This window comes from Lipotes vexillifer, unplaced genomic scaffold, assembly GCF_000442215.2.
Source record: "Lipotes vexillifer unplaced genomic scaffold, Lipotes_vexillifer_v1.1 scaffold534, whole genome shotgun sequence".
Lineage (NCBI taxonomy): Eukaryota > Metazoa > Chordata > Mammalia > Artiodactyla > Lipotidae > Lipotes > Lipotes vexillifer.
The window spans coordinates 4,149,218-4,166,780 of record NW_006787833.1 but is presented as its reverse complement, the minus strand read 5'-3'; the positions used below and the strand labels follow the sequence as shown (position 1 = coordinate 4,166,780).

Here is a 17,563-nt window from a genome sequence, read left to right as displayed (position 1 = left end):
CATTCCTGCCATCTCCTGGGCACCTGATCCTGCCTCACAGCTCTCCATCTCCACTGTTCTCTTGACAGCATGGATGGTGAGTCCTGGCCGTTTTCTCAGTTCCTCTTTCTTTCATGGAAAAGCACTCTTGTGTTCATGGGCTTGTTGTTACTTATTCCACTTATAAAATAGTGAAAATAGCTGCCCTCCCCTCAAGCACTGTCTGAGTGTTTCAAAAGAAATCTCACTTCAGTCAGTGAATGTTATTTGTTTTAATCAGGTGAGATTTCTGTTCCTGACAGCACTGATTGTCTTTCATAATAATGGTAGTTGACATGTACTTACAATATGCCAAGCACTGCTCGAAGATCTTACGTATATAGTTGGCCTTCCATATCTGCGGATTCAACCAACTGCACATAGAAAATATTCGAGAAAAAAATCCAGAAACTTCCAAAAAACAAAACTTGAATTTGCTGAGAGCCGGCAAGTATTTACATAGCATTTTCATTATATTAGGTATTATAAATCACCTAGAGGTGATTTAAAGTGTACGGGAGGATGTGCATAGCTTATATTCAAATACTACGCTATTTTATATAAGGGACTTGAGCATCTATGGATTTTGGGATCCATGTGGGATCCTGGAACACATGCCCTGTGGATACCAGAGATGACTGTATTAACTGATTTTACCCTCACAGCAACTATTTTATAGACAGGAAGACAGATGTCTGAGTGACTTGTCACAAGTGAAACTGTCAGAGGCAGGGATTTGAACCCAGGCAGCCTCACGTCGGAGTTCACATTTGATATTGAAATCTGTTCAGGTGGTTTTAGTCTAGCTCTGACTTAAATTCTTATAGTGCTTTTAAATTTTGTTCATCTTGCAGGGATGTGTGCAAAATATTTACCTAGCAAAGTGATGTTGCTCTAATTAGCAGAGCTTAGCCTGAGAGCAGCACAAAAATGATTGTGCTGGCTGTGAGGAGACCCTAACAAGTAAAATGCATTATTTTTCTGGTTGTGTAATTTTGTTTATTATTTTTCAAAATTTTTATTGGAGTATAGTTGATGTACAGTGTTGTGTTAGTTTCAGGTGTACTCTGGCTGGTAATTTTAAAGCCCAAGTTTGTTACACTTTGCCTTTTAAAAAAATTAAAACCAAACATTGAAATTCATTGCACTGTGATAATATGTGAGCTTGATTGTACCATTGGTATAATGATAGTTTCCTATTTCTTAAAATCACCAAATTACCTACAGAGCCATTGATATAATACAAAGTGTAACTTTTTGCTATGAGGTGGTCATGAGAAGAAGTGGTGAATGGGTCCATGTTCTCTCAGAAATCACTGTATCTAAAAAAAGTCTCATTTGGTTGGCATGGCTTCATAGTTTGGTCCAGTACAGACGAAATCAAAAAGTTTCTTGGTGCTAGGTCCTGTTGAACAACATCCATGTTTACATGCTAGTAGAGAGAGAGCAAGATGATAAAAAAACAAGTAGGAAAATATCAGGTAGTTGGTAAGATGGGAGACGCTGGAATGAGCTTGGATGCTGAGAGGAATGTGCCAGGAGACAGGGAAGAACCGGTGATGTGGGAGAGAGCTGGTGATTGTCACCTGAAGTCCTGGAGAAGCTGAAAGTAGTGGGAACCAGTGCCTGAATGGAGGAATGGGCCAGAAATAGGACTCGACACTTCATCTGTCGTCGCTGGAGGAAAAGCAGAGAATACAGGTTCAGGTTTGGTAGTGAAAGATGATGAAGTCTGATTGCTTCTATGTTTTTTCCTATAAAATATGAAACAAGATCAATCAGCCAAGATTTAAGTGGGAGGAGAGGGCATCAGAGGTTTAAGGAGAGACGTGTGAAGGAGTTAGAGAACAGGAAAGCAAGTGTATCAGGGAAGTGTGAGGATTTTTAAGCAGTATTGACTACCCGTTTGTTATTGGTGGGTGTATATTTAAAGATAAACCAGTCATGGTGGTGGGTCTTTGTTCAGGAAAGTTCACCAGCTGGAGTGCAGGCAGGGAGGTGGTGGCCTCTCAGATTTCATCAGGGTTAAGAACCATGAGGGCAAGAGAGACAAGCAGGGGAGTTAAGAAGCTTTAGAAGGCAGTAATTATAATGATAGAACATGGATCCAAAGTGAGGAGATGGGGTATGAGGGTGGTGAAAACACTGTAGGAGGGTCGATGGATTTGGACATCTTTTTTTTTTTTTAACTTTTATTGGAGAAGAGTTGATTTATAATGTTGTTTAGTTTCAGGTGTGCTGCAAAGTGAATCAGTTATATATATATCCACTCTTTCTATTTTTTTTTCTTAAGATTCTTTTCCCATATAGGCCATTACAGAATATTGAGTAGAGTTCCCTGTACTATACAGCAAGTTCTTATTAGTTATCTATTTTATATATAGCAACGTGTATATGTCAGTCCCAATCTCCCAATTTATCCCTCCACCCACCCCCATTATCCCTGGCAACCATAAGTTTGTTTTCTCCATCTGTGACTCTACTTCTGTTTTGTAAATAAGTTCATCTGTACCCTTGTTTTTTAGATTCCACATATAAGTGATATCATATGATATTTGTCTTTCTGTGTCTGATTTACTTCACTCACTATGACAATCTCTAGGTCCATCCATGTTGCTGCAAATGGCATTATTTTGTTCTTTTTTATTGCTGAATAATATTCCATTGTATTGAATATATATATGTACCACATCTTCTTTATCCATTCCTCTGTTAATGGACATTTAGGTTGCTTCCATGTCTCGGCTATTGTAAATAGAGCTGCAGTGAACATTGTGGTACATTACTCTTTTTGAATTACGGTTTTCTCAGGGTATATACCCAGAGGTGGGATTGCTAGGCCACATGATAATTCTATTTTTAGTTTTTTAAGGAACCTCCATACTGTTCTCCATAGTGGTGGTATCAATTTGCATTCCCACCAACAGTGCAAGAGGGTTCCCTTTTCTCCACACCCTCTCCAGCATTTATTGTTTGTAGATTTTTTGTTTTTGTTTTTGTTTTTTTTTGCAGTACGCGGGCCTCCCACTGCTATGGCCTCTCCCGTTGTGGAGCACAGGCTCAGGACGCGCAGGCTCAGCGGCCATGGCTCACGGGCCCAGCCGCTCCACGACATGTGGGATCTTCCCGGACCGGGGCACGAACCCGTGTCCCCCACATCGGCAGGCGGACTCTCAACCACTGTGCCACCAGGGAAGCCCTGTTTGTAGGTTTTTTGATGATAGCCATTCTGACCTGTGTGAGTTGATAGCACAGTGTAGTTTTGATTTGGGCATCTTAATAAAGTGGAGGAGATGGTGATGGGAGCACTAGAGTGAGTTGGCGGAAGGATAGGATGTGGGGATCAGAGTGGGATGCTTGAAATCAGGATCTCAGAGGTAGGCTGTACCTTTGCTGTGATGACACAGAATGACCTTGGGAGTAAGTGGCTAAGATGAGGGGAGGACAGGACCACTGAAGATGAGGTCAGGAAACCGAGAGACGAAGGCATTGGCTGGATCATCCTTGTGCAGGTTGTAGTGACTGAGAGTGGTGACAGCAGTAGAGATGGAGGGGAAGAGGGAGGCATCCAAAGGGAAATCAGTCGGTGACAGCAACCAGGAGGGGATCTTGATGAAAAAAACCTGTCATGAACTGTGGCTTGAAGAAAGTTAAGAGGGGGCTTCCCTGGTGGCGCAGTGGTTGAGAGTCCGCCTGCCGATGCAGGGGACACAGGTTCTTGCCCCAGTCCGGGAAGATCCCACATGCCGCGGAGCGGCTGGGCCCGTGAGCCATGGCCGCTGAGCCTGCGCTTCCGGAGCCTGTGCTCTGCAACGGGAGAGGCCGCAACAGTGAGAGGCCTGCGTACCACAAAAAAAAAAAAGAAAGTTAAAAGGTTCTAGAGTGAACAGGGATAAGCAAAGAAGACGTCAGAACCCTGGAGTTGATCACCAGATATCTATTGCATGCTTAGTGCGTGCTGGACACTGTTCCATCATTTGCAGTGTGGATGATTAAAGAACTTCCACTCAATAGGGTCACAGGGCAGCCAGATTTTTGTTGTAAGAGCAACTGAAGATCTAGGAAATGGGCTGGTAGTAGATTCTGTTGGGTCCAGAGAGCAGATCCCAGGAGTTTGGGAGCAGATTTTTGTTGTAAGAGCAACTGAAGATATAGGAAATGGGCTGGTAGTAGATTCTCTTGGGTCCAGAGAGCAGATCCCAGGAGTTTGGGAGCAGATTTTTGTTGTAAGAGCAACTGAAGATATAGGAAATGGGCTGGTAGTAGATTCTGTTGGGTCCAGAGAGCAGATCCCAGGAGTTTGGGAGCAAGGATGGTGGAAGATGGGGTCAGTATAACATGGAGAAGACAGATGATTTGGGGTGGTGACCGAGGTAAACTGGGATGGAAGGCATCACGGGATCAGCCCTGGTTCTCTCATGAAAAGAAGGGTTCAAGGCCCAGAGTGTGGAGCCACTAGGCAGCCTTTTTCACCTGTGGCTCCCAGTGGTGCGGGCCCAAGCCTCTTCCAGGGTGTGCTCTTTACAGCAGCTTGGAACAGGAGAGAGAGGAGGGCCTCTTGGCTCCGTTTGGGGGTGTGGTGATCTCAGCTGGCGCCTAGGGAGTCTCATGGGCTCTTCTCTCTTGCTGCACCCTGCAGTCTTGGAGTCTTTGTTGACTAAGCAATTCAGACTAATCGTTAGGCAACCTCTGACTTTAAGCTTTAGACTCTTTCATCAGATTCTAGGCCTTGAGTTTGGCTTTTGGCTCATTTCCTTCTGGTAAGGGAGCATAGAGCAGTGGAAAGCATATTGGTTTACTGGTCTAGAGATCTCCATCCTAACCCAGGCTCCTGTGCTGACCTGTTTCACCATGTGATCCTGAACAGACCCTTAACCTCTTTAGGTTTCAGCCCCTGTCTTTCCAGCAAGGGGGTGCATCACATATTCTTAATGTTTCTGCTTTAAATGCCTCTGATTTTATAAGGGAATCATGCCCAAATAGGGAAAAAAATGAGCAAACAAAATAAACAGATAAATCAAGAAAGAAGAAATCCAACTGGCCAGTAAAGATAAGCAGTTCTCTACCTCACCAGTAATCCTGAAAATGCCAATCAAAGCAGCAAGCTACCTTTTAAAATCATTCATCAGATTAGCAGAACATCTTAGATGATGTACCAGATGTTGGTGAGGTAGTAGGGAGAAACTCTCACAAATGTACAGGAAGGTAGATACGTGCTTGCAGCCTAGTTTGTAGTGGGAAAAAAATAGAACTAGCCCATTTATTGGAAAATGGCCTTTATTGGAAAATGGGTGAGTAAAATGTGATACAGTCTTACCGTGGAATACTATACAGCAGTTGAAAGAAATAAACTACAACTATATTTTGATTTGGATGAATCTTACATGCAATGTTGAATGAAACCAGGATAGGAGTAACACGTACAGTATGAAATAATCTATATAAAGATTTTTAAAGCAACCGAATACTATGTTAATGAATACTTATATATTTATGTTAAAAGTATGAAGAATGGCCTCTAGTGATATAGCAAAATTATGACAGTGATTGCAATGGGGCCTGGAGCCAGCCAGTGGTAAGGAGTTGGGACAAAATTTGACGTGATAAACCTCTTAAACTTTTTTTTTCCCAACCATTTAATGTAAAAGCTAAAAGCAAACATGATAAAATGTTAATGATGGCTAATTCTCGGTGACAGGATATGAATACATTTAATATAATGCTTTGTAACTTTCTATAGTTTTTAAAAATTGCTCACATGATTAAAAAGTGAGGGAATATATCCATCTAGAACCTAAATGTATACTTAGCGTGTTTTTCCGTTATTCCCTTGTGGGTTGAATTTCGTTTGCAGGAAGTGTCTGATTAGCTGAAGTAGCACAGGTGAACAGGTCTAGCCCAGTGGCTGTGGCCCACGGTGGTCACTAAGCAGGTACTGGCTCCTGCCTTCTTAGCCCAGTGCCCTCCAAGAAGCACTGCGGGAGAGCAGAGGTAGAAACAAGAACAGTACTTATACCAGGCAAAATGGTGAGCCTGCCGAGTCATTTTACCTGCCTTATGAATGTTGAATGTTTTAACTCTGCTTGTCAATGGCTGTTTTTCACAGGTAGGCTTTCTTTCTTTGCTTTTTCTTCTTTTTCCCATAGGGGAGGAGGATGATTTGTCTCTGCTGACCGCTCTGCTGGAGGAGAATGAGTCGGCCTTGGACTGTAATTCAGAAGAGAGTCAGCCCTTGACCCAGCAAGATGGTGAACCTGATGCATTCGATGAGCTCTTTGATGCTGATGGTGATGGTGAATCTTACACAGAGGAGGCTGATGAGGGTGAAGTGGAAAAGGCTGAAGACCAAAAGGAGAATTTGGATGCTCTCTTTGGAGAGGTGGATGACTTAGCAGATGAGGAAGAAGCTCCTACATCGCATTCAACGAACAACAGGGTCCTCCCTGTTCCTGCCCCCAGTCAAGGGAAAACTAATCAGGAATTGCAAGGTGCCCTACCACTTGCTTTCTCTAATTCCTTTACAGTAGCCCTGATGAAGACCACCCATCTGACAGCTTTCCTCAAAATAGCTGCCGAGTCAGGGGTAGAGATAAATGACTTTGCCAAGAACATTGTACGGGTTAGTGGAGCGAGCATTTAAAGCCAGCATCGGAGGGTACAGAGGCCCCCTTATATCAGGGTCAGCCAGGTGTGACTGATCCTTCGCAGAATGGCTCTAACATTTCTCACGCTTATTACAGAAAAATAATACTTCAGGATTTAGCAAAGGGAGCCAGGGACAAGACTACAAAGCAGCTACACATTCTACTTCAGCAGAAGACCATTTCTGAACACTCACATTGAGGACTGCCATTTTCTTATTCCTGGCATCTTTCTTATATATTCTTAAATTACAGTAAAATTCTGCTCTAATCAATGGGCTATCTCTTCTAATACAGGAGCCAGCATTTATTATATTAAGTATGGTACTTGATTTACGAAATAAATGTAATCATTTCTTGACTCTTAAGAACCTATCAACCATGGACATGTATCTGTGATTATCTGTCAGTAGTACAAATTCATAACCAGCTTTGGTATTAGAGATTTGATTACTAGAAATAATCATGTTTCTTTCTCTGAGGGGACCCCTTCGAAGTGCAAAAGTTAATTGTGAGTTTTCGGTATGTGATTCTATTGTGGGTCTCAAGGTTGTGGAGGTGATGGGTGGACATCAAAAATCATTTCAGCACTTTCATCATGTGTAATATTTCCTTTGGTCTGGTTCTTAAATCAATATGTTTTTCTTCCCTAGATGAATTAAGGAAGTTGCAAGAGCAAATGAAGTCCTTACAAGAACAGCTGAAACTAGCTACAATTAAACAGCCTGCAAGTCCAGCCCGTCTGCATAAAACCCCAGGTAATCAGACTAATTCTAAGGATAGTGTGCATTTCTCTTACGAAGAAATTATAACATTACTTCTGCATCCAACTCCTGGTAAAACGGTTTTTGAGCCCCTTTCTAAATTTTCTTTACTAATTTCTTTTACTTTTAATCAAGTAGATAAGTCTCCACGTCCCCCTCTTAAGGAGAAGAAAGTTCAGAGAATTCAGGAGTCATCGTGCTTTTCTGCGGAGCTTGACGTCCCTACTCTACCAAAACCCAAGCGGGTGGCTCGGACACCAAAGGTTTCACCTGCAGGTATAGTACTTGAGGCCTCCCTGGTTTCTCACTGCTTGGGTTCTGTTTGCAGTATATTTTGGCAACGTCATATATATGTGTGTATGTGTGTGTGTGTTTTGGTGTATCTTACCTGCCCATTGAGAAAAGTAAGTTTCCTGGGATGGAAACCATATGCTATACTTCCTAATCTTTCTCTACATCTCAAAGTGCTTAGAAAATCCTTAGGTAGAGAATAGATATTTAACTAAATGCTTAGTGGATTCAATATTTTTTTAGCTCTTATAGTCCTGTAGTTGACTTGAATTATAGTCTGGTATAACCACTGGGTTGAGTTCTTATGCTAGCAGTCTAGAGATTTAATCTTCAGGCTGTGAGACTGATCCCCTTATAAAATGATCAAGTTTTATTTGAAGCCAGGTTGTTTTAAACCAGGAGGTCCATTCTTTAGAAAAGGCTTCTTTGCCAGGAGTATAGAATGGTACTCAAAATCCTATTTCAGCCCGTACGTATATACACACAAAATAAAATGAAAAGGATTTATAAGCTCTATTGGTTTTGTCGTACTGCCTTTTTGCCCAAAGTGATTATTCTTTGGAAGGTCTAAGACAAAATGGTCTGGAGATAACATAGTTTAGAGTAAGCAACATTTTATTGATCACACATGTTCAGAGAGGCCCTTTTCATTACAGTATGATACATATGGCTCAATAGGACAGAATAGCTGTAGGCTCCTAGTGTTCATATTTATTTAACAACAAATTATATATTCCATGTATTCACTTATTAATAGTGTTTATCCCCTTAGGACCTTTGGTATATTACTAAGGTGTTTTATTAGGCAATGTCCAAAGTTGGGTTTTGAAGGGATGGGGCAAGGGCATGGTTTCTGGAGATTCTAAAGTTCTAGGGTTGTCCTGGCCCCTGGCTTGCGAGAAGTGATCCAAAGTCGCTTTGAAGGTAAACAACAATCTTATTTAAGAGAGAGAGAGATTTTATTAAGGAGAGTACCCAAGCTTTCTGACCCTCAGGAGTATTATCAAATGCTTGTAAAATACGAAAAGTAACCATGTCAGAATACCCTGGGCCCCCTAATTATCCCCCCCCCAAGTACAATGGAATGGATTGAAATGAAATGAAACAAGAGATAAGAAAACAAAGGGGAGCTAACTTTGGATGTTTTTCAGGTAGAATCTGACCTGTGCACACATCTCCACTAATTACTGATTTCTATAGGAGGTCTGTACCTCCCTTATGGAATCTTCTGCAGTGCGCTGTATATGGTGAATACTCAGTAAATGGCTTTGCCCAGAGGAACAGTGTTTTAGAGCAGCACTGCTGCAGCAGCCACTGGCTGCATGTGGCTAAGTAGATTAAATTAGGCATTCATTTCCTTAGCTACACCAGTCAGTTTCAGGTGATCAATGCCCACCTGTGGCTGGTGGCCTCCACACTGGACAGCGGTGCTATAAAACATTTTCATACACAGCAAGCTCTTTGGACCACACTGCAGAGATCTCGGGGTAGTACAGAAATGGTCCTGTGGGCTTCTTTTATTCTCTCAAGATTTGGTTATTGCATATGTTGATTAAAAAAAGAAACAATTCCATTTAATGTTTAGTTATCAGTGTGGTTTTCTTTTTAATTTTTATGTTCATTGTTTAGAGCCCCAAAGCTCATCTTTCAGGATGACAAGTGCACCCTCCCAACCACTCCGAACAACTCCTGGGAACAAGCCTGGTGGGATGACGAGGGATCAGAGTGCAGGGACCCACAGGAGCTCTGGGGAAACAACTCAGACAGTCTCTGTGGAAGCCTTCTCTGGCCTGAGGCTCAGGTCAGTAACTAACGGGCCTCTCACTCTGCTCATAGGCCCCACTAGATGCCTCTTCCTCCTTCCTAGGGACCTGGCCTTCCAGAAGTAGTGTGTTTGTACCGCAGATCTGCATAAGACCTACAGCTCTTGAACTTGACCATACTAGGCCAACCGCACTGGGTTTGACTCATATATTTACATATGAATAAGGAAAACTTTCTCTTGCTGTGTAAAGAATAAAAGATATATGTTCATAAAAAGGAGATCAGTAAATAATAAGTACTGTATTTAATCAGAAACTGATGGAAACAGTGATAGAGACTATTTTTAAACACCTAAAGATATATACAGTTTAACCAGGATAGTAGCATCTTCTTACAGTTGATGTTAAGAGAAATAGCTGTGCTCTTTTTTTTCCTGATAACTTTTAAGGCCAATTTATATTCTGTGTATCTGTTCCATGGAGAAATTAAGATATTCAGTTAAAATAGGAATAAATCCCAGGATCAGTTCAGGGAAAAGCCTGGACTTTTAAATCTTCTGTGCTCTGCATCACTCCTGCCTTGCATCTCCATTATTACTGCTCTTAAAGCCCAGGGCAGAGCAGTAACCCTTACTCTGAAACCCAATTGCCTTTAGTACTGTCTATCTAAGTAGCCAGGTGCAACCCCTCTAGAAGACCTGAGCTGTCAATCTAAAACAAAACTGCTAAGCTCTTAAATAGTTTATTATTTATTATTAAGCAGGGGGGAGAACAAGTGACTGCTAACATGCAGTAGAAGTTTATTGTAAAGACTCCGTACTCTCCAAAATTGGGGGAAAAATCAGTATCTTAATTACATTTGAGACAGCGTCGGAAGGACGGAATACAGTAAAAGCTCATTGAGGGGGCTCAGGGTTCTTTTTCGAGGTAAACGTGGCCCTCCTGAGGTGATACTGCCTTTCCCAGTTCAAACTCCCTACAGATAATGAAAGATGTTGCTGATGTGAGCGTGCTGAACGTTTGAACTGAATGGAAGTAGATGAAGTTGAAACACTCGGCCAGAGCTTCTGAGGGGCCTACAAATTTAGCGGATTGCAGAATTGTTTGAGTCTCTATAATTGTTCTACCTGAACCACAGAACCTGAAACTACTCTGAAGGATCACTGCCTGATAGTAACCTATTAACTTACAGAAATCAGGCTAAGAAAGGATTTCTTCACCTATGTCAGTGTTTCCCTCCTGAATATTCTTCATTGTTCAGGGGTAGCTCTTGGACTTTCTATTCCAGAAGATTTCTGAAAGAGTCAGAAATCATGTTTTTTCCTGTTTTCTCTTGTCCTTGAATATGTAATATGATCAAACATGGAACAGATGTTAATATTCTACTAGAGAAAAACAATTTGGAAATTCATGAGTTTTTAGCCACTCATTAGGAAAAGGAATATATTAATTGAAGCTAGGTTCAAAGCTTTTATTTATTATGTGAAAAGGTTGGCTTAAAGAAAACTAATTAGAAATAGTAGAACTTCTGAAATTCTTACAGAATTGATGGAATTGAAATATCTTATTTACTTAAGCAATTCATGATTTTGTATTAAAGTCGAGATTATTTTTAAAAGGATATTATAACTTTATATTAGATAAGAACTTAAAGAATTTGTGATCTTTATTTTCTGCAGAGGTCCCAGTTCTAGATCCAAGGAAAAGCAAACCTAGCTTTTAAAATTATCTCTCTCTCTCTCTTTTTTTTTTTTTTTCTGCCGCACTTTGCGCCATGTGGGATCTTAGTTCCCTGACCAGAGATCAAACCCGTACCCCCTGCAGTGGAAGCACAGAGTCTTAACCACTGGACCGCCAGGGAAGTCCCAAAATTATCTCATTTTTATCTGCTGTAAAAATATGTGCCTTGTCCATTACTACATAACTGCACCTCCCTGAAAACAGGTGCTTTAGAGATTTCTGCCAATTACATCTCTGCTAACCAATTTGCTACAGTGCCAGATAATCTCTTCTTAGAATAATAATCTACGAATCTCTGGTTTCTTGACCCAGGAAGCCTCGAGTATCCTCCACAGAAATGAACAAGAAAATGACTGGCCGAAGACTGATCAGACTATCTCAGCTCAAGGAAAAGGTGGCAAGTGAGAAGCTGGAAGAAATAGACTGGGTGACATTTGGGGTTATATTGAAGAAAATCACTCCACAGAGTTCTAACAGCGTAAGCCATTTTATTGATTTCTCAGCTGTTTCATCACAGATTGACAGTGGGGACTCATATGTTCTTGATTTGTTACCCAGAGCCCATCAGTATTTCATTTTGAAGTCATTGCTAATAAGTTCCCAAGTTGCCACACCATCGTTGGGTTGGTACCTGAGGGGGAGATGTGTAAGGAAGACCCTACTTAAAGAACATCTGGTTGTACAGGCTTCTTGGGCTTTTTACTGTCCATGTCATTCTTATGTCACTTGCCATTGTTTGTTGATGCATGTAGAAACCCCTATGACACTGCAGTCCCTTTTGTGCAAGGGAAGCAGGTCCTCAAAGAGGCTGAGTTCACAGATCCTTTGGAAGCTTTACTAGGTGTAAGATGTCAATTGCAAAAGTCCTGAAATTGCTGACTTGTGCCAGTACAGTATGGTGTATTTAATTTGATGGATATTACAAAAGATCTAGCAAGTTTTAAAATAACAGTTGACTGAGGCATAACAGGAAAATTATTTTATGGCCTGACAAGTCAGAAAATCTGGATGCTAAGCCTCATTCTCCATTTAGCAGGAGTTGTGGCCTTAGGGTGGCCCTGAATCTTTCTTTGAGGACCTCCATTTCCTTACCTGTAAAATGAAGGAACTGGCTTTTGATTCAAAGGCTATCTCTAAAATACTGCAAATAATCTTGCTCAAAACTAATTCATTCACCAATTTAGATCTTGGCCAACCTTAGATTTTTTTATGAGCTCTGACACGAGGGCTTGAGTTTCAGATTCTGAATCCTGCTCTAGCCCTGTTCTATCTCGCTAAATGTGAACAAGTCTGGTTTTCATTTGGTTAAGTTCCTAATTGCATCACTACTGGCTATAATGACATGGAAATAATAGGTGTGAAATTTATCTGAACTCTGTACAAATCCTTGGGAGAATAATTAGAATACTTGAGTCTAGGCGATAGCTCACAGTAACCTGTAACCATACCCACACTGGGCTGCCTCTGAAATAGCTTGATTTAATGTTGTGTGAATTATTTTGTTTAAAAAAATAATCTGTAAACATGGAAGATGTTCATATTATAAGTGGGCAGCATTTTGAGTTGCACTTGTTGATATGTCATAGTATTTCCAAAATTTTACAGTTAAATACAACTAGTTTTCTTTAAATGATGCTTTTTTCTTCTAAGCTAAGGAAAGATTTAGAAACATTAAGCTGAAACCTCCTTATTAATATTAATAACATAATCAGTGCTAAATAATATTTACTATATTTATATCAGTAAGTTCTTTTTTTTATTGAAGTATAGTTGATTTACAATGTGTTAGTTTTTGGTGTACAGCAAAGTGATCCAGTTATGCATATATATATATATTCTTTTTCATATTCTTTCCCATTATGGTTTATTACAGGATATTAAATATAGTTCCCTGTGCTATACAGTAGTAGTCCTTGTTGTTTAAATATTTTATATATCATAGTTTGTATCTGCTAGTAACAAGTTTGCTATTGGCTTGCCTTTCTTCACCTTCATTTCTAAAATGAGAAGAGTCATACCAAAACCTAGAGAAATGATTAATTTATAATTAACAGACATTCTGATGATTACATATTCAGGGTGGGTTATACTTAGATATTTTTCCACAGTAGAACACTCGAACAGTAAATGGAGACATTGTAACCCATTGTTCAAAATTTATTAAAAATAAGAATAAATGTTTGCTCCAGGGGAAAACATTTAGCATCTGGCGACTGAATGATCTTCGTGACCTGACGCGGTACGTGTCACTGTTCCTGTTTGGAGAGGTTCACAAAGAACTCTGGAAGACTGAACAGGGTACCGTCGTAGGGCTGCTCAACGCGAACCCCATGAAGCCCAAGGATGGTTCAGAGGAGGTAAGACTCTGTTTCCTTGATTTTTTTTTTTTTTTTTTTTGTCTTTATAACTTAGCTGAGTTCTATCAAAAACATTTATATTGGTCTACCTCCAGGTAATAAGTCAAGCTTTTATATTCTTTTGTCTCCATTAAACTGGTTTTTTGTTTATTCATCTTCCACTCACCCACCAATATTCTGAATTTCAGACTACTCTAGAGTATTTTGTAGCAACTTCTTTCATTATATCTTTTCAAGTTCGTTCCAAGGTTCCTGTAATTCTTTCAACTCTTGGGCTCAGATTCCCTTAGATCTCCCATGAATTTCCATGATGGCATCGAGAAGCCAAGGGTTTATAGTTGAGAGAACTGTGTTCCATTTGTTAGTACAATCATAGCTGCAGCTTGTGAATTTTCATTTTTAAGGTGAATTTTCATCTTCTCAAGCATCATTAGAGTTTGGGTACTACCTACTGATTCTCTAGTAAATTGCAAACTTAGATATAGTATGAATAGCAACAGTTTCTCCACTCAAGCCAGCAAGAAGTTACTGCTTCTGTTGTAGACAGATTATTATATCACAAGGAGTGAGAGACTAAGTTATTTCATTCCTTGCTTTCATAGAGAAGGGCAGCAAATCTTCATTTATTGGTTAAGAAGGTGTTTGGCTACAAATAACAGAAAAATTTCACTACAGTTTCTTTTTCATAGTAAACCCTGGGGTCTGTTTTTCTTACATAATAAAAAATCCAGACATAGGCAGTATGGTGATGCCAGGGCTGGTGTCCATGAGTCTCTCAGCCTTTTCCTCTTAGTCACAAGATGGCCGTGAAGCTCTAGCCATCATATTTCCATTCAAGGCAGGAAGTGAGCCAGGCTCCTTGCTCTGCTTTTAAAGGAAAGCAGAAGCTTTCCGAGCTACCTTCCCTGCTGACTCCTGCTGAGTGGAGTCACATGACCACCACTGGCTACAAAGAATGCTGGGAAAACTGGGAACTGGATCCATCATCTAAGGCTGAGCGTTTGGATTCTGATAGCAAAGACACAGGAGAAAATAGGTAGTGGGTGTAGAACTAAATGTGTCTTGTACACCTCCCATTTCTACAGCTGTCTTATGGAGCACTGGCTTCAAATTCCAGTGCACTGATAAAAAGGATAAAAAACTTCTTAACTCGTGCCAACTGCTGTTATATCCATTCTTGCTGTTGAAAGGCCATACCTTTGTCTGCTTTTAACTCCAACTCCCCCTTTTTTTTACAGGTGTGCTTATCTATTGATCATCCTCAAAAGATCTTAATTATGGGGGAAGCTCTTGACCTGGGAACCTGTAAAGCAAAGAAGAAGAATGGAGAACCGTGTACACAGACTGTGAATTTGGTAGGTTTCAGCTTTGTTGGGGTGGTTTTTGCTAAAGACAGAAACTAATAGGAATAAATTATAGGTACTTTACCTGTAATGACCTGTTTGGAACTGAGTTTCCTACATAACAGGAAACATCAAAGTAAGAAAATTGAATGTGTGGTTAATAATGGCCAGTTTACAAAGCTGAGGGTGGGGGAAAGATTTAACCTCGTAGGAAAGTGATCTTTTATTGCTAGCTGACTAGGAGGTATAAGAAAGAGAATTTTAATTTGCCCTCAATTCTTTCTAGTGCTGGAGATTAAACGCTAATGATGAAATACACTGAAACCTTTTTTTAGTCAATACCTAACTCTGTTATACCTTTTCTTAGAGCTTTCTTTTAAAAAAAATAAATAAAAGCTTTATTGAGATAGAATTCACATACCAGACAATTCACAATTCTGAAGTGCACAATTTAGTAACTTTTAATATATTCAGAGAGTTGTGCAACCATCACCACTATGTAATTTCAGAACATTTTCAGTACCCTTCCAAAAAACCCATTTCCATTAGCAGTCATTCCCCATTCTTCTCTCTCCCCAAGTCCTGGCAACCACTAATCTACTTTCTGTCTCTATAGATTTGCCTATTCTGGACATTTCATACAATGGAATTGTATAATATGTGCCTTTTGTGTCTGGCTTCTTTCACTTAGCATAATGCTTTTAAGATTCATCTGTGCTATATCCATGCTACAAAGCCATTTATTAACACTTCATTCCTTTTTATGGTTGAATAATATTTCATTGATGACCACACTCTTTTTATCCATTCATTGGTTGATGGACATTTGGGTTGTTTTGCATTTGACTGTTACAGGCAATGCTGCTGTAAACATTCATGTACAGGTTTTTGTGTGGATGTCCATTTTCAGTTCCCTCGGGTATATATATATATATGCCTAGGATAGAATTGCTGGGTCTTATGGTAACTCTATGTTTAGGCTTTTGAGGAACCACCAACTGGTTTCAAAAGTGACTTTTACTTTCTCCCCAGCAGTATGTAAGTGTTCTAGTTCCTCCACATCCTGGCCAGCACTTGTTATTGTCTGCCTTTGATTGCAGCCATCCCAGTGGATACTATCCATCTAAGGGTACTTCTTAGAGGTCTTTGAAAGGATTAAATGACAGATTCTGGTTTCATCTCTTTTTATTTCCCTCATTCTTGTCTAACAGATGAACTAGTGAGCAGGACATAGGAAGGAAGGAGATAGTTGGAAAAAGAGGTCTCGGGGAGTACTTGACAAATCACTTAAAACGCCACTGCCACCATCTCTGAGGTTCACCCAATAGGATAATACTTCGGAGTTTCTCTTTGTTCCTTTCACTGAAAGGGTAGCATTCGTCCAAGAGTCAACCAGAGAAACAGAAAACCTCACTAGAAACTGATTTTGTTTTATTTTTTAACTTTTATTGAGGTAAAATTCACATTATATATAATAGACGATTTTAAAATGTACACGTCAGTAATATTAAGTGTATTCGCTTTGTTGTGCAACCACCAGCGTCTTCTAACTTCCAAACCTTTTTAACACCCCATAAAAACAAACCCTACCTATTAAATAATCACTTCCCTGGTGACCTGTAATCTGCTTTCTGTCTCTAGATATATGCCATAAAAGGAATCATACAACATGGGACCTTTGTGTCTGACTTCTTTCGCTTAGCATAACCTTTTCTTTTCTTTTTTTTAAATAAATTTATTTATTTTATTTTTGGCTGCGTTGGGTCTTTGTTGCTGCCCGTGGGCTTTCTCTAGTTGCAGCGAGCGGGGGCTACTCTTCGTTGCAGTGCACAGGCTTCTCATTGCGATGGCTTCTCTTGTTGCGGAGCACGGGCTCTAGGCGCTTGGCTTCAGTAGTTGCAGCACGCGGGCTCAGTATTTGTGGCTCTCGGGCTCTAGAATGCAGGCTCAGTAGTTGTGGCACATGGGCTTATGGCATGTGGGATCTTCCCGGACCAGGACTCGAATCCATGTCCCCTGCACTGGCAGACGGATTCTTAACCACTGTGCCACCAGGGAAGCCCGTAGCATAAGCCTTTCAAGGTTCATCCTAGAAGCTGATTTTACTTCCATTGTAGAAAGAGGGCAAAGGCAGTGAATGATGCCACTTTTTCTTTCACCCAAGTAGTGTGTTCAGAGGAGTTTAGGGGAAGAACTTCTCCCACCAACCCCGCTTTTTGTTTTTAATTTTTATTGGCGTAGAGTTGACTTACAGTGTTGTGTTGGTTTCAGGTGTACAGCAAAGTGAATCAGTTATACATATATCAATACATATATCCACTCTTTTTAGATTCTTTTCCCATATAGGCCCTTACAGAGTATTAAGTAGAGTTCCCTGTGCTCTACAGCAGGCTCTTACAGTTATGTATTTTATATGTAGTAGTGTGTGTATGTCAATCCCAATCTCCCAATTTATCCCCACCCCACCATCCTTACCTAGGAAAAGAACTTTTAAGTTGCTGCTTAGCTGTGCATCAAGAATGGTCTCGGGGGTCAGCAGGGAGGCTTCTGCCCGCAGAACAGCTCTCTGTGAGACTGGGAGAAAGGAGCTGTGTCTCTTAACGTTGTCCCCGGCCTGTCTCCCTAATGCTGATGCAGCCGCTCTTC

The 17,563-nt window shown here is 40.5% G+C and overlaps 1 protein-coding gene across 1 annotated transcript in view; it reads left to right on the top strand.

The window, feature by feature from the left end:
* The first annotated feature begins 69 nt into the window (after nt 1-69).
* The window catches only part of MCM10 (minichromosome maintenance 10 replication initiation factor), a 32,703-nt gene continuing 15,209 nt past the window's right edge, over nt 70-17,563 (top strand). The window contains exons 1-8 of the mRNA XM_007460905.1: nt 70-76; nt 6,165-6,506; nt 7,313-7,417; nt 7,562-7,699; nt 9,344-9,515; nt 11,530-11,695; nt 13,407-13,574; nt 14,813-14,929. Of these exons, the coding sequence (XP_007460967.1) occupies nt 70-76; nt 6,165-6,506; nt 7,313-7,417; nt 7,562-7,699; nt 9,344-9,515; nt 11,530-11,695; nt 13,407-13,574; nt 14,813-14,929 (1,215 nt within the window). The remainder of the gene's footprint in view (nt 77-6,164; nt 6,507-7,312; nt 7,418-7,561; nt 7,700-9,343; nt 9,516-11,529; nt 11,696-13,406; nt 13,575-14,812; nt 14,930-17,563) is intronic.